The sequence below is a fragment of the Balearica regulorum genome, chromosome 1 (assembly GCF_011004875.1).
Source record: "Balearica regulorum gibbericeps isolate bBalReg1 chromosome 1, bBalReg1.pri, whole genome shotgun sequence".
In the NCBI taxonomy this organism is placed as follows: Eukaryota; Metazoa; Chordata; class Aves; order Gruiformes; family Gruidae; genus Balearica; species Balearica regulorum.
The window spans coordinates 147,519,850-147,542,917 of NC_046184.1; the positions used below are offsets into that span (position 1 = coordinate 147,519,850).

The 23,068-nt window shown below is 47.1% G+C and overlaps 1 protein-coding gene across 4 annotated transcripts in view; it reads left to right on the forward strand.

Annotated features, from left to right (window-relative positions):
* Positions 1–5,509: 5,509 nt before the first annotated feature.
* The window catches only part of NPAS2 (neuronal PAS domain protein 2), a 106,125-nt gene continuing 88,566 nt past the window's right edge, over positions 5,510–23,068 (forward strand). For 2 of the 4 annotated variants that reach the window (XR_012832734.1, XM_075738185.1), the window contains exon 1: positions 5,510–7,174. Coding sequence is in view for 2 of the 4 variants with exons in the window: in XM_075738185.1 (XP_075594300.1) it covers positions 6,852–7,174 (323 nt within the window). In the remaining 2 variants the exon portion in view is untranslated. The remainder of the gene's footprint in view (positions 7,175–23,068) is intronic. The other 2 variants (XM_075738193.1, XM_075738203.1) reach the window with 2 other exon arrangements.

Sequence of the window (23,068 nt, forward strand, 5' to 3'; positions counted from 1 at the left end):
TAGGGTGGGTTTTTTTATTGTTACCAGAAATTTAGCATCTGTTTGGACGGGGGGTGAGCTCATTGCAGAACACACCCAGTGCCTCATTGACATCTAGTGCCTACTGACTGCTGCAGTTCGAGCAACACCAGTCAGAACACTGAAAGAGACAATGAAGAAATGAACTTGATTTTTTCAAGTCAAGATCAAAGTCTTTTTAAAACATGACAATAAGATACCTGGCCAGATGCACTAAGAGGAAATTCTGTGTCCTGGATTTGTTCAGGAGGTCAGAATTAATGGTCCTCATAGCCCCTTCTCATATGTAGGGGCTGTATAAGACTAGATAATGAGAAAGATCTGAGCACATATGCTACAAACATCCTGGAACAAAATCCTCTGAGCTTATTTTTTTAAGTCAAGGAGCTAAATCCAGGCTTACACAATGTCTTGATATTGATAGTTGCTTACTGCTTTGAAAATCATAGATGACGGAGCTTTATATGTGAGGGCAAATCCATATACTCCCGAGTTTGAAGATTTTTTATATTTCCTCTGTTATTTATTTAACTTACACATTTAAATTTTCCATATTTTTACTCACATGTGTCATTATTAATAATAACATAATGAGCTTAAGGTAGGTGCAAGAGTGCTGCACAGAATCAAAAATCAAAACAAGCTGAGAAGAATTTGAAAGAGCGAATGGTGGTAAAAGTTGTAACTCCAAGGTTGTGAGCAAGAACAGTACTCAGGAAAAAAGAGGGGAGGGAACAATTAGCAAAGAATTTGGAAAACTCTGCAGAATCCTGAAAGTGAGGATGAACTCCAGGCCTAACCCACCTCCTGCTGAAGTCAGTGGAGAGGGGAATAAGGCTAAGGAGAGAGGCAATGGTTTGCTACACCTTCCTGCTGCCCATCAAGAGCTTCTGGAAGAGGTAGAGGACTCTGTGAAACCTGCCAGGAATTAAAATATTTGTACAGATCCATAGGGACTGTGTCTTGCCAGAAAAATACTACTGGAGTCCAACATTAATGCAGTTGTTTCTCTTAGTGAAGATAAAGCCAAAGATGCCGTGTTTGCATTCAGACTTCTCCTGACCATTCTTAATTCAGTTGTGGCACTACAACGTTTTATTTTATTGGAGAGGGACTGTTTATCAGGGAGTGTAGTGATAGGACAAGGGGTAATGGGTTTAAACTGAAGGAGGGTCGATTTAGAGTAGATATTAGGAAGAAATTCTTCACTGTGAGGGTGGTGAGGCACTGGAACAGGTTTCCCAGAGAAGCTGTGGATGCCCCCTCCCTGGAAGTGTTCAAGGCCAGGTTGGACGGGGCTTTGGGCAACGTGGTCTAGTGGAGGGTGTCCCTGCCCATGGCAGGGGGGTTGGAACCCTTTGAGGTCCCTTCCAACCCAAACCATTCTATGGTTCTATGATTCTATATCTTCTGTTCCACTGGGACTTCCAGAGAAAAATAGCAGATTATTTACTCCTGGGTTTGAGTTTGAACTCCATTTTCTTGAACAGCTCTCAAAGCTGAACAATCTCCATCAGCCTGATTTCAGACCAGAGCCTTTCTCCCAGGTACAGCCATGCCATAATTACTTATTTGTGGTAACCATCATAGTCCCACTGAAACCTGACTTGGCCATGAAATGTATTACCATCCTGCTGCGAGTGAACGAAAGGTTTTGTATGGACCAAGAGGAGCACTAGCACAAAGGCCACTGTCAACCAGAAGGTGGGTGGATCATGTCTTTCCCATATGAGAAGGAATTATTTCCACAGGCTTGAGCTTTGGCTCACCAGGCTGACACACGCGCATACAGCACGCTCCCTGGCAATTGAGTGCATACGTACTGCTCATCCTGCAGAACTGTTTTGCTTCACAGGAAGGCTGTAAATGCTCAGTCACAAGGTTGCCAGGCAGTGGTAGGCTTTAGGGATTTCTGTGCACCCGAAAGCAATTTCAGCCCTTCCAGACATTGTCTATTCAATGATTAGTCACTAATTTTTCAGCACATGCATTCTTCCTCCCCACTCCTTACATTGACCACTTAAACAAAACCTGAAAACCCTTTTTGGAATAAGCTGGGAAAGTCAAACCTTCAGGTAAGTTGTATACGTGACTAAGTTCTTCCATGAAAACCCTGGCAATGGATAAATTTTTGCTTCAAAATGGATCAGACTAAGGTGAGTTCAAATCAGCAAATTGGCTCTTGTCTTGTAATGACCATGCAGAAGAACAGGGAGCTTGGTTTTCTAGCTGAAGAGACTCTAAAGACCCGTCAGGCATCCTACTTCAGCGCTTGGGGCAGCAGCAGTAGGATGCATCTGAAGTCCATTTCTCTGTGGCATCTCTCTGCCTTTCCCTGATTTGAAGGCTGTGCTGCTGGTTGATAAGTATGCACTACCTCTACCTCCCTCAGGAAGCTGTAAGCTGCAGAATGAAAAATAACACTGATCCTCTGAAGACTGTTTCTCCCTGCAGAAATCTCTGCCAAAATTGGTTACAGAAGTGTGTTACCCAAAGAAGGAGCTCCCTGCATCTGTCCTCGTGCTCCCATGCTCACCTCCCCTAGCCAGCCCGGCTGGAAAGCAGCGCAGAGCTCCCAGCAGCCATGGCTGGTGCAACTTCTTTGACTAACAGGAGCCACTAGATTTATTTGCCATGTATTTGCCCTAGTTGCTCTCTCTTTCGGCATGGAAAGCAGGGAGCCAAGTGGCTCAAGGTCTGTCCTGCCCCTTAATTAATATTAACCAAATTAATCCTTGTCCGTCTCCTTCTTACTGACTTGAATACCCAATAGTTTTGTATTCAGCGCAGTTTGATCTGCAATTAGGTCCTTAATTATTTTCCATCACGCCCTGACTTTTGCATCACTGTTGCCATTTATGTTGATTAAAGGATGGTTATTTGGGGGACCCCTTTTTACTTCTACACAAACACTAATCCAAATGTAGGCTTCATATGAAAATTATCAGCTGCAAACTGCATCTCATTTTCCCGCAACGTGTACTTGTGTCTGTTAAAGGTTAAAAGTGCCAATATTGCATAGGTAATGCTTAAGGTAATGCTTATGCTTCCAGGTTGTGGTGACCAGGCTCTGGCTCTGGAGCCAAGCGGTGCCCAAGGTAGCTCCTTCCTTGAGGGTTACATCATGTGGCAGTGGTGGCACCACATAATCCGAATCCCTGACAGTGAGAGAAGGCAAGCCAGCAGAGTTAAGCCCCAAATGTTGGGGCTGAACTCACACCCACCCCCACATCCCTCCCATGGGCTTGCCACAATGGAGCAGTGGGGTTCTAGGGAAGTCGCCGTCCTCTCCTGCTCTTGCCCTCGGCCCCCCGCCCTGGGAGGCACCTAGCTTGTGGTTCAGGGCCCATTGAAAACCCTGCTGTGTCATTTCTGGGCTGCGAAGGTTGGCCAGACTATTCTAGTCGAAACAAAAGGGATTGCAGCTTTGGATCACAGGCTCCTGCTGTCCGAAAAGTTACTGATATTTCATGACTGTAAAACAATTTAATTTTTTAAAAAAATTGAACGCTGGGCTCCTTCCCTAAAGTTCTTACATGTGGCATCTAGAGTAACCCTTTGGTTGATTTCCAAACCAACCGCAGTGTTGACAGTATTGAGTTATTTCCCATATGTCACCGGACCCAGAGAAAGGCTGCGTGTTTTGAATGGCTGGTATTTCACAACCCGGTTCAGGTATGCGCTGGGAAAAGCCTGCCTCACCCTCAGCCAATCTGCTGTTTGTTGCCCTAATTAAAGTTTACACTGGTAACCTAGGGAATGAATGAAGAAACAAACCTTAACCAGTCTCACTTCTTCACTTGTGCAATGGAGTCCTTAGAAATTCACAGGGAAAATGTTAAAACATGGTAGAGATGTAATTTTGTACATACGCCCCTAGGTCTCTCTGGTTGCCTTTCTCAGCGTGGTATTTTCCTCAAGGTACTTGGTTTCCCAGCTTTTGAAAGCATAGGGTTGTTTTGGGGGCAGGGTTTCGGTAGGTTTTCAAAAGGACTGGTATATCAAATCATGTGGTGTATGTAATCATGGGAAGTTCCTTTTCTCTAACCTTACAAGGCTTGAAGATTTTATGTTATACTTCATTGTGCAACACAAGAAAAATACCTCAGGAACAGAAATGTCTTTTATTCCACTCCCCATGTATCTGATGCTTTATTCCCTCAGGCACTACTTGTTTGCCAAAGGATTGTTTAACCACCGTTTGACAATTTCCAAATGGGAAAAAATGCTGGGTTTCATCCAAAGGAAGGGAGGAGCTTTTCAAAGTTTTGTATTTAATCTTGGTTAAAAGTAAACAACTTTACCCTTTCAACATTAGTCATGCCTGTTGTATAAAGTACGGTGTAAAAGTGCTCAGCAAAAGAGCGCGACATTTTTCCATACTTTGTAATTATTAACATTTGCATTTGGGATTGAATCTGATCAAATAACTGGCTGGACGTGCCATGCGGGGGGAGCTGTGCACCACGGCGGGGGAACGGGGTGAGCTGGGCGGTGGGGGCAGTGGGAGAAGCAGCACGGCTCCTCGCTGGAGCAACCTGCAGCCCACATGCTGCACCCACACACGCACACCCCGTGTGGGCAGAGAGGTCTCTGCTGGCTGGTATTTTGCAAGGATTAACGTGTCTTTAAAAAGGAGGCCGGGGGAGATGGGAAAACAGCCCCCACCGCCCAACACAGACTCTGCTGGCACAGGTATGGCAGTGCAGCCAGGCCCTTCTGGCAGGGACAAAGCTCGCACCAGCTAAAGGGGCTTTTCCCTCCTCAGCAAATCCCTTCTCTCAACAAAAAAAATGCATTTCTCCTAAAAAGCAAATACTGTATCCCAGGGGGAGACCCCTTCTGCGGGTGGAAGAGGTGCCCACTCCACGTGTTTCTTTGGCATAGCAATGGGGAGAGGGGGGGGTTGGCCGGGTGGACACAGCACTGCCGGCAAGCCCCGGGTGCAGAGGCCGTGCGAGGGCGACAGCGGGCAGGGGGCAATAGCCGGCGGGGCCCGGGAGAGGCGGGCGGGGGGCAATAGCCGGCGGGGCCCGGGAGAGGCGGGCGGGGCGGCGGGGCCCGGGAGAGGCGGGCAGGGGGCAATAGCCGGCGGGGCCCGGGAGAGGCGGGCAGGGGGCAATAGCCGGCGGGGCCCGGGAGAGGCGGGCAGGGCGGCGGGCCCGGCGCTGCCGCTGGCAGGAGGCGCGGGGAGAGCGGGACTTGGGAGGCGGAGGGGATACGGGCGGGCTGCGCCCAAGCCGTGCCCCTCGCTCCCCTGGCATTTCTGTCCTCCTTGGGGGAGAAGGGCAACCCCAGACCTCGCTCTCCGCCGCCGTCAGAAGTCGGCAGGAATGCCCGGCGAGGCGAAAGCAGGGCTCCGAATCAACAGCTCCTCCCAGGCTTCAGTACACTTCCTTATCTCACTGGCCACTTTGCAGCAGGAGTATTAGGGGGAAAAAAAAAAAAGCAAAAAAAAAAAAAGCAAAGTGGGGAATAAAAAGAATGACCTACTTTGCAACAAGAAAAAAAAAAAAAGAGCTCTCCGTCAAGGTTTTGCTCTCATTGCCGGTGCGGCGTTGCATAACCAAATCGGGAGCTCCTGCCTGTGCCCGGGGAGGCCGGGAACCCGCCCCGGGGCAGCGCGGTGCCGTGCCCCGCTCCTGCTCGGCTCCCGCGGCCACCGCCGCCGCCGGGGGAGCGGGCACGGGCAGGGCGCAGGGTCACCCCCCGGGCCGGGGGCCGAGCAGGGAGGGCGTCCCCAGCCCGCCGAGCGAAGCCGAGCCGAGCCGGGGCCCCGCCGGGGCGCCCCGGGAGCCGGCGGCCGGGCACTTGGGCGCAGCCCTACCCGGCGGGGTCGGCGGCACCGTGGCCGGCTGGCGTGGCGGCGGCTGCCGGGGTCAGGCTATAGGGGCGGCCGCCGGTGCAGCGCGGGGACGTCGCTATAGACATATGTAAACGCGGGCACGCTGGGGTTTGCTCGAGGCGTTGTGAAACCATCCTTGATGCGGGGCTGGCTTTTGGTTGAGGTTTTTATTATTTATTTTTTTTCCCCTGCTTCCCCTTTCGTTCTCTTTCCAGCTTCTCCTTTTCTTGGATCCTCGCCTGTCTCCTCCCACAGAACGAAAGAGAGAGAGAGAGAGGGAAAAAAAAAAAAAAAAAAAAGGTCACGTATGTTTGGAAAAATATGTAGGTCAGTGGAACATTCCCTGCACTTGTGCACAGGGAGCCGGGGCGGGAGAGCTCCTCCGCAGCCCTCTCGCTACCCACCGCCCCAGCCCGACCCTCCCGGAGCTCGCCGCGGGGAGGGGGGAGGCGTGCGCCGGGTTCCCTCTCCCCCTCCCTGACCCATTTTGCGCACCGGCCTCGGGTTTGGGCTCTTCCCCCACCCCCACCCCGCTCCCTGCCGGGGAAGGTGAGCGAGCGGCGGAGGAAGCCGGCGCAGGAGAACCGCCGCCGCCGCCGCCAGCCGCCGGGGCCGCAGCTGCCCATGGGCTGAGGACGCGGGGCGGCGGCCCGGCGGCGGGGGGCAGGCGAGGGGAGGCGGCGGCGGGCGGCGATGAAGGGCCGGCGGAGAGGATGCCCCCGCCTCGCCCGCCGGGCTCCAACTTCGCGGAGAACTATCGGCCCCGCAGCCCCCGCGCCCGCCCTACCTCTCCCGGCCGCGCGTCCAACTTAATGCCCCAGCGGGAGCCCCAGCCAGCAGCCCCCCCGGCCCCCGGCCTTTCCCCCCCCCCGCAGCAGCCCGGGCTCCCGGCGGCCTCCCGCTGCCGGCGGAGCCCCTGGCCCCGGCGCGCGTGGGTCCCGCGGCGCCCGGGGCGGCGGCAGCGCGGCATGCGGCGGCCCCGCGCACCATGAGACACGGCACCGGCACCGGCACCGGCACCGGCGGCAGGCAGGAGGCGGGCAGCGTCCCCGGCTCCTCGTCGGCGAGGAAGAGTTTGCCGGCTCCCGAGGCCGGCCTCCTGCGCGGCTGGAGCAGCGGCGGCCGCTGCCGCAGCGGCACCGGCAGGCACCGGAAAAGCGGCGGCATCCAGCCCGGCGGCACGAGCACCGGCACCGCCGGCACCGGCACCGCCGGCGGATCCCGCGCCCAGGTGGCCACCGCGGACAGCAGCAGCGGCGGCGGCGGCGGCTGGGGCTTCCCCGCCGCGCTCCCGCAGCACCGGCACCCCAGGTAACGCGCGGCCCTGCGGCCCCGGCCCTCCCTCCGCCCCGCGGGGCGCCCACCCGCGACACCCGAGCCGGGGTGGGGGGGTGGGGGGGCGCCCGCTCGCGACACCCACGCGGGATGCCAGCCCACGCGTGACCCTCCGCGGCGGCGATCGGGGTCAGCTCCCCTCCGTCCCACGCACCGCGGGGGTCGCGGACGTGCCCGGCGGTGCGGGGTGGCATCACCTCTGCCGCGGGAAAGTTTCCGTGGGGAGCACGCCGTGTGCGGCGTGTCTGTCCCGGCCGGGCTGGCGGGGTCCGGCCGTGCTGGCCCCTCCCGTTGGAAAAATAAGTTGCCCCCCAAGCTATCCCCCTGCCCATCTCGTTTCGGTGCGGGTGGCAGTTTCCTGACCTTGGGGGTTCTTTTAGGTTAGACTGGAACGGGGTCTGCGACGCGACCGGGCAGTATTTGATCAAACAAAACTTCCAGTAAGACCAGTGGGATTTTTGAATAGGCGAAGGCTGCCGGTGGGAGCAGAGGTTGTGTCGTGTGCCGGGAGAGCCCTGCTGCTGCTGCAGCCCTGCGCCGGGCTCCGACTTGTTCCTCTTCAGCGTGCAGAACGGGGGGAAATCTTAAATCCACGGCTGAGTGGCAGTGCAGGAAGATGCAGAACTCTCCTTTCACGAAGAGTTGTGCGGCGGTGTTTTCCTTGATGGTCACTGGTCTGATTTGTCAATTAACAAGCACACTCATCCAGAAACTTTCCTCCGTACTTCTTAACTGTCTACAGGATGGCAGTTTACTTTCACTCAAGTGACTCAGAAATAATTAGCGGTTATAAGCATTACAGCCAGCAGAGGAACGGGAATTTTCACGGTGCTAAATCTCCAGAAGGGCTGTAGGGTTCCCTTGGACGAGCACGGCTAACCTGAGCATTCAGCTCAACAAGTGGCCGCCTCTTGAAGTGGAAAATTATTTCTCTCTTACCCCAGCGTGAAATGTTAATTTGTATCCCACCGTGGGTTTAGTTTGTTTGGTGATACTAAATAATTAGTGTTCACAGTTTCCAGACCTAGCCAGCTCATCCGATGATCCGTGTCCGATCCTCAGAGCTGTCAGCTGGTGGAGGGCCCAATCCTGCACATGTTTCTGTAGATGAATATTGACACAGAGTTGCTCTGCAGGGATGGCCTGGAAACAGGAGTGTTTGCAGAACGTAATTGCCAAGCTGTGCATTGTCTTACTGGTTATGTGAAAACGAAGGTTTTCCAGAACCGGGTATCCGACACCAGGGTGATTCCCCAAGCTGGCAGCACTTCTGTGCCCTGCTCCGAAGCCTGGAGACAGTAGGCTTGCCTAAAACTGCTTTCCCTCCTGAATAGAAGGTGTCACCCTGCGTGTGTGCAGGATTGAACCCACAGACTAGACTTTACAGAATCAGGACTATTGCCCCATTTTCTAGCCTAGAGCATGCAAGAGCATTTGCAGGAATTGTTATTTCATCATAGGCAGTAATATTGTCTACAGTTAAAATTATCTAGTGCTTTCCAGTACAATGCTCTGCTCTCAGGTGCTTATGCATTTGCTAAGCTAAAAACTAGGCTGACATTTTCCAGGCTGAGTGTTTGCTGAAGACAGACTCTCTTTGGGAAGTTTCAGATGAAATGGTTCAGCTATTTCTGAGAACGTGGTTAGAGGAAAATGTATTCTTTGGCCACGCATTTGACAAAGATGGTTTATGTATACATCACCCTGCATTAGGAGACCTTGATCCTTCTTTTTCTGTGAATCTGCATTTTTTTGGCTATGTTGAGAAACACTTTCATTGAGACTGTTGAATTCTTGTGGCTTTGTGTTTTGGAGCAGGAAAAAGATACTTGGCTTGGGATCAATCTTGTGATGGGGGTGTGCCTTATCTTGAGCCTATGCAAATCTTCCAGAATTTGTCTCAGTTAGCATTTTGTCACAACACTCAGGTTGCGCACTCTCGGTGGAGGGATGTTGAGGGCTTCATTGTTGCACTCACTCGCTGAAGATGCTCTCAGCACGGAGCATGCTGAACACCCCAGCGTTGTTAGGAGCTGAGCAACTTCTCATCTTCCCGGGAAGAATGAGAACACTCCCGTTGGTGGCTGAAGGGCTGAGTGGATTTCCGCCCCGCAGTTATTCTTCCCAGATGTTACTGCTATGGTGAGCACCATAAGGAGGGAGAACTGAAGCCTGTCTCAGCTGTGTCTTCGGTGGCAGGGTGTGCCTGCCGATGCAGAGGCAGGGTGGGGAAGGAGGAGGAAACTGTTTAATTCATATGCATGGTGACAAGAAATGGTGGGACTGGAATGGAGAAGTATTTGTGATGGAGGCATGGGAAAAGTGAAGAGCAGGGACCTCAAACTAAGTCAAAGGACTTGATGGGGTTGTAGATGACAAAGCTTGGTAACAAGGTGCAGGAAACTGTAGATAGAGGTGGAAAACCCAGACCAAGAGAAAGAATTGTGAGCAGAAAAAGGTGATGAGAGACTTGTGATGGACCAGGACAGGAGATGTGAGCCTACAAAAGCCATGGTTTCCAGTCTTTCAATGATCAGGTCATGGTACTACCGCTTTTTCATCCTTTTCATCTTCCTCTTCACACTACCTACTGTGTTCTTCAGCCCCTCCCTCTGCTTCTTTGCCCTTCCCCTGGTCCCCTCAAAGCAATTGTTGCTGTCTCCTTGTCATGAGGAGCAACTGTTGTTGCTCCAGTCATGGACCTTGGACCTGGAGAGGAGCTGTCTCCACTGTGAAGCCCAGGCTCTGGAGTCGCGCTGAGCCCATGTGTTTGTTCTCCTCCTTATCCTGTACCCCACCATCAGACAGCACCCCAGGGAGCAGGACCTGGCACCAGGGCTAGTCTCAGTCCTTCACCATGGTGTCTGTCCACCTTCTCCTAGCACGGGGTTTGCTGTGGACATGATAGTAACATTGTATGACCCGGTTAAGTCTAAGTGGACGTAAAGGACTCAACCCAGTTGGTGGCTGCTGCAGTAGGCTAGGGTGAGTTTTCCACTTTTTACACCAGAGGAAGAATTTGTAGCTCAGTATATTAACAATACATCAAAATAGTGAAGCCCCATGGAAAAAAAATAGTATGTAATCATGTAACTGATGTTGCATTGTAACACGTTTGTATAAGGTAGGAAATTTAAGATCAACAACTGATGATTTTGATTTGCAACTCTAGCATTCTTTGAGGATAAGATGTTTTGCACAGCAAATGTAATGATTTAAATAATCGTTGCCTGTGTTCAACCATAAGTTTTGAGCAATCAGATTACGTACATCACTATACAATTGATGATTGTAAATATCATACACTTGAAAATGACAGAGAAAAGTGTGGTTTATGTGTACTTCATTGCTTTTCTTTCTAAGCTGGACAGTATAGAATTTAAATCACTTTCATTTGTGTTTATACTTTTGCTTTCAGGCTCTTAGGGCAGATGCACTTGAGTTGCAGATTTTGAAGGGGTATCTGTATAAAACCCAGTCATTTTCTTAGGTTTGGCTTAGCTTTCTGTTAATCCTTGATCTTATTAAAACTTGGTTTTGGAAAACTAGGCTGAGGCCGTGCAAATATTTGTATTTTCGCTGATTTAATTCAGTCAGAAATCAGCATCAGCTAATAGACTGACTTTATGAGACTGATTACTGAAGTTTGAAAAGGAAACACCATGTAACAATATTCAAGCAGAATGTATAGATGGTGGTGGATTTGTTTATGTAATGGTGCTTTTGGTATTTTTGGGAGGGCCTAAAGGCCTTACTCTTTGTTGTGACCTGCTATGGGCCACACAGGATGTATATACCAGTATAGCGCCAGCTGAATTCAGACATACGAATTGCAGGGCAGGAACGGCAAGGGGGTGAGAAGGGATGTGATCCTGTAGGCTCTTGCTTGGAGTAAGCGGCTGAGAAACTGCGGACATGTTTCACTCTCCACTCCTTGCATTTATCTTGCGGTGGCTCAGGGATGTCGGCAGATTAGGCTGAGGGATTTTGGGGCACGGCTTTCTTGGTCTTGTGTGCATAAATTTGATGTACATTTTGGGGGTTGAGGGGTAAGTACTGGTTTTATGTTTCTCTTCCTCTGTCTCTTCTCCCTGAAGGCAAACCATGAAGCACAACTTAGTCCGACCAAAATGTTGTGTTAAATTACACTTCGGTAAAGACATTTCTGTTCCTTCATCCAAGGATCATGGTAGAGATCAGTGTTCCTGCATGCTGCCTGCTATCTTTGGGAGGAATATATTGCCTTAGGCACCTCCAGTGTTAATTTTAATCCCGCTTCAGTCTAAAAATTCACCTGTGGCTTCAGAAAAATAAAACTCACAGAAGTTAGGTCACTGGTGAGTTTGGACCTTTGTCACTAGAAAACACTATTGCCACACGCGTTGCCCTGTACTGTGTCACTACCTGCCTGCTGTTCCTTGTCCTGTCCTTCGACAGCAAGCTCTTTGAGGCAACGCCATCTCTTTCTTCTCTGCCTGTGCAGCAGGTAGCATGCCCAGAGCTCCAAGATGCTCCAAAAATGACCATGTACATGGTGGGAACAGGGAGGTTATCTCACCTTCTCCTGCTTGGGCACAAGTCTGTGTGAAAACAGCTGGTCTTTTGCTGGCCTTTTGCTGGCCTGATTATGACAGAAGGTGTTTTTCAGCTGTTTTACCACTGTTCTTAGGGATCTGTGCATAAAATAGATTTCTAGCCAAGTGAAATGATGGTATGGGAAAAAAAATCTAAAAGATGTGTATGTGCATTTGAGATCAGAATGGAAATTTGGAAGTTCGGGTATAAAACCTCTTTGTCATTTCAAAACATACAAGAAGTGCTAGCACGACAGAGTATCATCTACTGGGACGTTTCAATCACCCTTTCTCTTTGAGTGTCTTCATGTCAGATGAATGTAATATGCATGCCAGGCTGAAAGCTAATATAAGAAAGTATACGTGACCCAAACAAAAATCATAGAAATTTATGGCTACAGGTCACTGAAGATGCAGAAAGTTAGATAAAATCTTCTATAGAGAACTCGGAAAAAAAAATCAATGCAATGCTCAGATGTGAGGTTTTTTAAAAAAGGGCAAATAGAACGTTAAGGATTATTTTAAAAAGAATGGAAAACAATAAAAAAAGAATCCCATTTTTTCACTGTATAAACTATGGTGTGCCCACATCTTCAGTACCACGTTGTTGATCACCCCACCTCAAAGATCTGTAGTGGTGAGGGAGGACACTCAGAGAGAAGTGATCAGAGGAACAGAGCAGCTCCTGCCTGAGGAATGACAACGCTGATAAAGCAATGCAACAGAAATCTGTAAAATTAAGCGAAGCATGGAGAAGGCAAACTGGGAATGACTGTTCACAGCGACAGCAGCGGAGGGCGTCGGGTGAAGCAGGAAGTTGTGGGGATGGAAACAAAAGGAGGTGGCTCTTCACGTGGCGTGGTCAGACTGCCGAGCTCCTCACCACAGGATGTGGATGCTGAGAGGTTACATCAGCTAATGAGGTGACTGGATGAGTTCATGGAAGAGAAATCCATCAAGGGCTATTAAATACAAAACCACTGCCTCTGGCTTAGGAAGTTTTGAGCTGCAAATTCTTAGAAGCTCGATGAGTATCCTGAGGAAATATCACCATTGGTTTGCCATGTTCTTATATTCACCCCTCATCACCAGTGTCCGGCTGCGGCTGAGGTGAGGTGCCAAGCCAGGGGATCCCCCCAGCCATGTCTGCTCTGCAAAATGAAGTGCTCCAGTGTCTGGCCCCCTAGGCTCCCAAGGCCAAGGGGGTCCCGGTGGCTTGCACCTTCGCTGCTCAGGACTGGCCCCGTTATAGCACATCTGCTGCAGAAAGAGCTGGTTGGAAGAAGGTAGTTGAAGTGCTCCAAAGCAGAACCAGGGTGTGAGCTAGAACTTCAGCAGTGCTTCAAAAAGCAGGGTAGAGTGCTTACACTTGCTCCCTGATGTCCTATTACTGAGCTGTGCAGGCATGGCGAGGATAGACAGCCTTATCTTCTTGGGTTCAAGTAGGTTCAGAAAGCAATTATATTCACGGAAGCAATCCCACCAAGAGGCATTGAATACCAAGATACAATGCCTGGCTGAAGAAGTCTCCGCTGGGAGACTGTAATATTGCTACATGCCCGCCCTGCTTGCGCAGGCTTCCCGAGCCCTTGCTGCTGCCCAGTGTCAGGGAGAGAATTTGAGGCAAGGTGGTCATCTTCCCTGACCTGGTGTTGCTGTAGTTACGGTTTTATCTGTCTGTGCGAGACCAGGCTTTGAAATCCTGAACTGAGACTGTGAGGATGCATTGGAAATTCATTTTCTCCAGCTATCCACTTAACCACTGGTTAAAACAATAATGTTGCGTTGACTGCTGCTTACTAAACCAGACAATTTGCTTAATCATCTGAAAGGCAGATTTTAAAGCCCTAGATCGTACTTACCACGGCTGTGCTAAGCCAAAGACTGTGTATTGCTATTCACTTAAGCAATGGTCAAAGCACAATGCATTCAAATGTAACTCACGCTGATGGTATTTGCTAGTTTTTACGTGAGGTCTATTGCTATTAAAGGAACAGCAACAATCCCAAACTCAGCAATGTGTAAGTCCTTCTGATCGTTTCTTAAAATTTCTAGATGCTAACTGGTACAGAAACTCCGATACAGCACTCAATGGAGCTCGCAACTGCCTAGCTGTATTTTCGGGCTACTTTATGTAATAAAATGGCAGGCCTTTACACGGCTTGCGCAAGCGAGGTTGCATAAGCAGCCTGGGGAAACAACTGGAGCTCCAAGAGCCCTCCTGAATCCTGCACGTCTTGTTTGATCTCATTTAACATTATTTAATAAGCGATATTAACCTCTACCTTCCTCATGTTATCTCGGAGCAGTGATACTGATTTAATTTCACATGCAGACCTCACTTTTTAGATAAGTCATCAAACTTTTCACTCAATTGAGCAGTCTGATGTCCGGGTAGCCTTGAATGTTCTGTGATCAGCACTCAATCCAGTTAAAAATAAAAACACATTAAAAACAAAACCTTGAACAGGAAAATACTTGTTTTTCTTTCTCGGTTCTAATTTGGTAACCTTTCTTAAAGTTCATCACTATGGTTTGTTCTATCTTGGGAAAAACAATTTATTATTCAAGCAGCTTTTTTTTTTTTCTTTAAAAATAGACAATACTGTTCAATCATTGGGAAGAAAACCAGCACAAGAAAATTGTAATCAACTTTAACAAGCTTACAGATGGCAATGAATTTCTTCAAGAATAATTTTAGCCCTGCAAACAATAATAATTGTGTTTGATTATTTATTATCATTTTGTCATTGATGAACAGACCAGACTTTTTTCTCTCGATTCCCTCTGTTAGGTGTGTCAGATTTTTAAGCTGGAGAGCAATTTTAATAAGGCAGCTCCCACTTGTAATCTCTAAATCAACAGGTGGATGTAACCGTGCAAAACCTGAGAATTACTGGTTATCTGATTGAGTCCGGGGCCGAATTAATCCAACTTTGAGCGTGTCCTAGGCTTATTGGTTTGGGTGGGACACCTCTCATTAATACGTCATGGAGAACTGACATGATATTTCCCATATTATGGCTAGGAATGGTACGCTTGCAAAATCTTGTCACTAATAAATATTGCGTGCAATGTCATCAACTGGAGATGGGATATTTTTCAGCTATTCCTAGTTCTCATACAAAATATGTTTTTAGTGGTAATTCTACAGATTTTACTTGTGGTATTTTGTCTGTTCCTGCTTTTGACATCTAAAACAGTAAAAGGTTTTAAATTGGAGGCTTTGCATTAGACGTACCCACATTCCAATTACACTTCCAGTGAGAGTTCCTTTAATTTATGATTTATAAAGAGGAAAACAGCTATATGATTTCTGCATGGACCATTAAGGCCACTACTTAGGCAGAATCTTCATCCCATTCATCAGCTGAGCATCAAGCTTTTTTCATTTGCTTTACCTTTGGTTACCAAGCTGAGAAGAATATTTTATTCTCCACTGTACTTATCTTATGCTTCCTTTTTAATATATTAATACAATATTTGGGAAAGATACCTTCACAAAAACAGCCTACTCAAACAATAGTTCTGTGAACCAGATGGGTGCATTTCCAACAATTTCAGCAAGAGCGATACTGACAAAAAATAATTAGGTCACTCATATTCGGTCTCATATTTATATTTTTTTATAAGAAGGACTGAAGAATCTTATTTATTTTCTAGGCTGTCACTGAAGTCAATGGAAACTTTGCTGGAATAATTCCAAACCTTTAATTTGATTGTTTGCTAGGTGGTACGAGTCAGCTTTTTCATCCTTTTTCTTTCTTTCCAGCACAAAGGACCTTATTGTCAGCTGATGCACACTGATGTAACTCAGCTGGTTGTAGCAATTACATTTATACTGTCCAGACCCTAATATCCATATTTCTTCAAAAATGCATCATCTTTTTCAACACCAGAATATCTTGCTAGATCTTCCTGTTAGTCAAGTACAAGAAATAAAGCTGCATTTGGTGCCTATCCTGCAAAACTCCCACTGAAATCACTGAGTTTGGCTGACAAAGAATTACTGGCTTGAGCTTCTGAAAGGTCTGAACTTTCTCTGTCACTTTTTGGTTTTGAGGTGGGGTTTTTCTGTAATTTTTTTTTTATTTTATTTTATTTTATTTTTATCTCACCTTGCATTTTAACTGTTCCCTCTCCTTCTTTTTTATTATTGAATATTTAGCTTTCTTCACTAGGATTTTTGTTATTTTTACTTCAGCCGGGCCTTAGGACCTTCTACGTCCCACCTCGCCCTCTCCTCCTTTCTTCTCTCCTCTTACTATCTCGCTCTCTCTTTAAGTTATCCTTCTGCTATGTTCACCTTCACTGACTACAGCACTGTAAAAAGTTGATGCATCCAGGAATTTCATTTAGCTTGTTTAGACCCCTTCTACGTACAGGTGCCTATATTCAGGTACTTGCCTTAGGGCGAAGCAGCAGTTTGTAAGATTGGTGATACAGGCAGAGATTTGTTTGCACAATATTCATCTCTGTAATCTTTCCTCCTTTTCTGGGCAGGATCTTAGAAGTTCCTCTGAAGTATTCATGCAGGGTTTCAGCAGTAAATTGAGGTTTGGACTGATAAAATAAATATTTGGCATAGTATTGCAGTCAGAAAAAAAAATACTGAAGGATTTTGAAGTCTGTGTAAAAGGGGTTTTGTTGAGGGTGACAAAACTGGAAATCTCCAGGGAAGTAGCGGTTTATTCGTAATTCTTCTACTGTGCAATGTTACAAGCTTAGACCATATATATAATGCTTTTTGTGCATCCCTTCTCCGATCCACAAACTAGGGCAGCTTTACAGAGTGTTGGAGGCTATGATCAATTCTGGGTGCCCTTCATAGGCAGGTATCTGAGGGGGGCACTAAGTGGGGGGCTCCAGGGTGCTAAATATATCATTGGCCAAAAGCAGAGCCCCAGCGAAGGCTTTTTGGGGCGTTGATCCCTCTCAGCGGTTAGGATACATTTAAGGCAGCACGTTGTCACCGCAGGCATTGTGCTTCCAGCTGTGCAACACCTGACGGCGTTGGAGCTTTCCCTGGATGTCCTGGCTCCGTTGGTGACCTGCACAAGGGCTCCGGTCGTGTGTGTGTGTGTCCCCGGCGCTACCTCTTAATTATTTGCATTTTTCAGATGGAAAGCATTTTGAAAGTGCCAAGTATTGTTATTTTCTTACAAGTTTGACTGAAATTCAAGTTATTTTCCAGAAAGCCTAATTTGTGCTTGTGAAATAAATAGTAGGTGTATGGCTTCTTAATGTATAGCGTAGCATTTCAAACGAATGTCATCAGCTTACTGTTTCTTAGCATCTGGATCCCTGCAGACATACTTCTTAAAGTAAAAGGCATAACGCTAAACTTGCTTATTCTCCCTTAAATAAGCAAACACATTTTCTCTTACTGTAATGGTTACAAATAATTTTTCATGGTGTCCAATTGCCTGTTACTCTGGCAAACCTAAAATGTGTCAAAAACTACAGGCTATATATATATAAAGTAATTCCACTTAAAAAAGCGTTTCTTCTTCTTTAATACAGTTTCTATTTGATTTTCTCAAAACCCTCCTCTTCCAAAGAACAATTTAAACCACATCTGAACAATAGATTTATTGGTGTTGACTGAATGAGAAATTTGATAAAGATAGCTTTTCGATTTCCATTAAAAATATATTATTTTTCAGAGGACCTAAGGCTATACGTTCAATTTTTAACTTTGAATTTCACATTTAGTTTGCCAGGTCTATAATATATATATTTTCAAAGTCCTAATTGGCATTAGACTTGGCATGTTTCTCTGCATATTTTTTCTCAGTGTGAAACTACTAGAGGGTCATTGCGCTGGTTAATGAAAGAGGGCTGACATTCTTTGTAAGTCGTGAGTATTTAAATATTCTTCTATGCAAATTTTGCCTTTTCATGAAAAAAAAGTTTAAAGAGACATCTTAAAAAAAATTCCTTAGAAGCATTGAAAAATGCAGGTTACATTCATTCAAAATCTAGATATCCAGTGGTGGGAAGTGATGACACATTTCAAATTTGCTACTGTATAATTAAGAGGGGATTCCACGTAGGAGATGTAAGCATAAAAATTGGGTATGGCTCTTTACAATGCTGCTAGTTTTGCAGCTGAATTCCTCAGTACTTTTCTTGGAGTATATAATCAGTTACGCTTGTGCTGATTTAATCAATTATTCTTGTGCGCAAACAAACAAACACAAACAAAACCCAGCTAATTTCAGACTGCCTTTGAAAGATCAGAACTAGAGATTTCACTTACAATGAAAGAAATATTATTTTCAAGCCTCCAGAATGATTTTAAAAATGGCAAAGATATATTTGGGAAGTATCATACTTTTGGGTACCAGCAGCTGTGTATCCTTATGCAAAAGTGGATTTGGCTGAAAGACCAATTCATAAATATTGTATCTGAAGATTGCAGCAAGCTTTCATATTTGCAAGAGATAATGTAAAATGTGCAACATTTTTTTCTTCACCCTAAGAAGTTTCAGCTTAAACAGCTCCGTCTCCCAAATCTAATGAATAATGGCCAGCGAACGTAAGGATCCATGGCTTCTGGAATCGCAGGGGCTGGAGACCGTTGTGTCTGTGGAGGAGGAAAGGTCAGCCTGCTGCGGTCAGTCTGAAAACCCTCCTGCGCGCTGCCAAGCTGTGAAGCGGCTTGGAGGTGGGAGATGTCAATAAATAACGACTCCTGCACTCGGTGACTTCCCATCTCACGGTCTAGGAGCTTCCAGGCAAGCAACAGACTGCTCCTAGCTGCATTGCCTGGAGAAACCAAATGGGCGATGGGGGAACCTCTCATTTCTCTGTTAGAAAAATATCTCTTTTTTTATTTTTTCCCTTTTTTTTCTAGACCTCCTCCACCTTGATCTGCTGTTTGGGGAAGTGAGGGGTGTAGTGGGGGAGGTAAGACTTATCTTTGATCCGATGGCTTCTTTCGTTCTGGGCTGCTCTCCAGGAAAAACTTTTCCCCCTTGGGGACGCAGCATTTTTCACGGCAGAGGCTCTGCGAGCGAGAGCGCTGCGGAAGATCCTGAGCTCGCCTGACGTGCGCTTGACATTTTAGCACAGATTCAGCAAAGCAGCTTTATTCAGGTAAACACTTAGGCACATGCTTTTCATTACACATTTGCTCAGAATTTCATCTGAGTTTCTCTCCTGAATATGGAAAGACTTAAGCGCATATTTAAGGGTTGAGTAGGTCCCCGGTCTGACTCACGGGTAGCACAGCGAGGGTGGGTTGGATGGAAAGGGAGCGGTCAGTCGTCACGGCAGCGTGGCAGCTGAGAAGCGGGACGTACCGCCTGAACATCAGCACGCTACAAAGGGGCCTTCTTCTGGGAGGCAACATTTATCTGGATGTGGCCCCAAGAAGAGGAGCAGGCCTGGACTTTTTACTATCATCTGTCTATTCGCTCTCCCATTTCTCTTCATTTTGGATTTCTCTGTGCAGGGCTTGGATGATCTGAAGTAGGTTTATAATTAAAATGAGTTTGGTTGTTCCAGCAACCTCACGTTTGGCAGTTTTAAGATGTACCCATCCGGCACCCCAAAAAGAGGACAGAGTTCTTTTGCAGAATACTTTGGGAGATCTGTATGTAACGGTGGTGCCGTATGCTAAGTCCTCTGAGGATTACTCAGACTGCATCAGCCACAGAAGGTTTCTGAAAATTATTAAGAATTTGTCAGCAGTGAACACATACCCCAACCTTTAGGCTCTTTCTAGCTACTTTATTAATGAAAAATGTTGGTTCACCGTTTTGCCTGCAAAACTTAAATTGATTCAGGCACTGATGTAACCTTTTTTGCTTCTTTTGAGGATCTGAATTATGAATCTAGATTAATGTTTTGCAGCACAGAAAGGAAAGAGAAAGGCACTGCAGAGCGAGCTCAGAAATGCTTTTACAGGAAGGTCATTTCGGCGAGCCAGGTCTTGCCTACTGTTAAAGGTCTTTGCTGACAATAATACATGTAAGGGCACAGTGGTAACTTTCTCTAGCAGATATGTATTATATGCAGTTACTTTACTGGCAAAACTAAACTGTTTCCCCAAACAGAATGAGCTATCCCAGCAAAAAGATGTTTCGGGGAAGTATGGTAGTCTTGGCACAAAGATGTTTCCAACATAGGGTTCATTGAAGGTTTTTCCACATTCCTCACTGACAATGCCACCCAAAATTTGAAATACAGACTACATCTAAATAGAATATGGGTGATGGCTTCCAAAACCTCGTCTGATGAATAGCCTTAATCGTTGCATTTGTTCTTGCACTTTAATCAGGAGTGTGGCTACAGTGGAGGTCGCATGTTTTTCAGGGACTATAAGGTAGGAAGTGACTCACTTCAGACCAGCCTTTTTTCTGTGTTTTAATCTGGAGTTAATAACTTTTTGGATGTTTCTCCCCAGTCTTGTTTCCCAGCTAGTCTACGGGTTTCTTTCGGAGAAGTTTGGTGTGAAACTCCTCTCACCCTGCCAGAATGTGACACCCCTTGCAAGACAGAGCAATAACTGGGGAGTCGTGAGACGTTTCTGGCATGAACGCAGGCAGCATTGCCCCCGTAGCATATTCTTCCATTTAAGACTGATTTTTCATTGCTTTATCAAATCTTGCAAGACTGCTTTAATCCATATAAGTCTCTGCTGCTACTGCAAAGGATGATCCTGCCTTACTCCCAGTTCTGGATGCTCATTTCTGTTATTTCCCTTGTCCCAGAGCAGTGGGCCAGAGCAGGAAGCTGCTCTTGCTGAAATTTAACCTTTTCTGTGTGTGGATGGGTTAATTTTCAGCTGTTGTGTTTTCCTGAGTTGGTTCACTGTGCAGCCACACAAATGGTGGTGGTGGGGGTCAAAGGAGGAAAGTGGGATTTCCTTTGGAGCCAGTGTGGGTTTAAACCACTTTACAGTGTCCACTGAACATTTTCCATACGAGTGACCTGGAGGAGAAGAGAAGTGGGGACGGGGTTTGTCCTGTGGGGAGCTGGTGTGCGAAGAAATGGAGACTGGGCTGAGACTGTCTGAGGGAAGTGAGCTGGGGAGAAAAATGGGCTAGCAGGAGAGGGAACATGGAGCGTGGATGGAATAGAAGACGATGACCAGCAGGAGAAGGAACACTGACAGTGGATGAGGAGCAAGGGAGACAAGGAAAGTCGAGCTGCAATCCATGGCAGTGAGGAGAAAGGAGAGAGGAGGAATGGAGAAAGAGCCCCTAGTACAAGCTTGGGTAAGGAGGGGTTGCTGTGGACAACTGGAAAAAGGGAGTGTGGGAAAGGGAGCAAGCATGGAGCTGAGCCCGGGAGAGGGAGGTTGGGGCAGCAACGTGAGTGCAGCACAGTGGGGAGAAAGAAGTTGGAGGAGAAGCCAAGGAGGCCTTTGGGCTGAACAAAGACTGAAAGTGAGGTTGGAAAGCAGGGGGTGATGCTCTGAGTTGCTTGGGAAGTACCTGGGAATTGGAAAGCCAGAAATAAAAATGTGCTCATCCTAAACTGTGGGGCTGGAGCGAGGAGTCTGAGGCACAGAAAGAGCCGTCAGGCTGGAGGTCGGGGAGACAGGCAGGGGCTGCTCACTCACACGGGCACCTGGGAGGGGAGCCCGGTGCTGGTGAACTTGGTGCTCCTCTGCTGCCTCAAAGCACGGGGGGGACAGCATCTCATCCCTGCCTCTCACTCCTCCTCCTTGTCCCTACCTGCAGTGGGACACTGTGACCACTCCAGCTGCCACAGCTTGTTAGCTGAAGGGACAGGGAGGCTGCTGATGTTTTGGAAATGTCACAACAATGCCAAGTAATGATGTTTTTCACTGTTTGAAAGACCTAGCAAAGTCACACACTCACAGAAACTGCATTAAATGCTAACCGCTATGGATGCAAAGTCGAGCACTCAAAAATTAGGAAATAGTATAATTAAGTCTGCCTGTGTAATTTTAATTTATTCACTTCCTGCATGTTCATTATGATTCAATACTTAATGATTTAATGATCACACTGTGATCAAATAATTTTTTGTTTTGTTGTTGCCGGTCATTTTAAGTCAGGTTAATTTGCTGTCAGTTACCAATCAGTTCACTGAGTCACTGCACAACTCCTGGCATAAGCTGAGGGGGCAGGGAATGGCTGTGACCACCTTTGTGCCAGCAATGCTAGCTTAGCTGGCCTGAACAAAGTCTGAAATGACAACATTAACCTCCATGCAATAGGCTAACAACTTCAGTTTTATTAAATGTTGGCAAATCCAGGCAGATTTGTAAATGGGGATATCATTGTTGCAAAGAGCCCACACACCTGCAAAGCAAGGACTAACTTTTCTCAAGAACATACCATCGCTACTTCTTAACTCTTTTGGCTGAAATCAGGAATTATTATAATTCCAAGGCAGACACCAGACTGCGAAATTTCAACCCAAGTGGTTTGATGGTGGAAATACTCTGTGTAACCAAGAAAGTTTCTCGTACCTGGAAGAACAAGGCAAAGTTTCCTGGCAGGGACTGTCCCCAGACGTGTCCCTAGGAAAAGCAAGAGATGAGGGAGGTACCATGAGGCTAGCCTTGAATAAAATTCATATTTTCCACAGCCAAATTCATGAATCTTAATAAAACCCTGAAGACTTCAGACTTTCTCCTTGATCATTCTGCGAAGCTGTAGGGGCATTTACTGAGCAAAGCTTTTCTTAGAGGACCTCCTCCCTTTTCTCTTAAAATTATTATTTCTTTAACTTTGGGTCAGAGGAAAAATGGAAAAAATGTAGGTAATTTGTATTTCTACTGGCTGCAAGTGGTCGTGTACAAAAACAGGGCTAAGAAGTGGTATTTTATGTACGACACAGCCAAACCATGAAGGGCAGTGTTAGAGTACCTACCACAGGTAGGGAGTGGACATGCTCAATGGCTGCCACCGCTAACAGCACTGCCTACTTCAACCAGTTTAGCTGATAACAGGCCCAAAAGATAATTTGGAAGAGCAGGGTGAGCACACAACACAAAGATATTTCTGGGTCATGGCCAGTTCCCTTATATCCTCTGTGCCACAGCGGGCAGTGCCTGGTGGCTGGCTGAGCTTTCCCCACCAGGGCGTTCCCAACGACTAGCTACCTGGCACCAGGCAAGCAGTGACGAGCACATTTAGGATGAGATTCTGACTCTTCTGAACTTCAATGTGACCAAAATTTTGCCTTTATGACCCACAGGTTTGGGGCCATGCTGAGGCCATTAGATGCTGTTTCCTGATGCATCCTGTTCTGTTCACCACTTTCTGCTACTTTGCCTCAATGCATATCATTATTTGGCCGCTTTATCTGT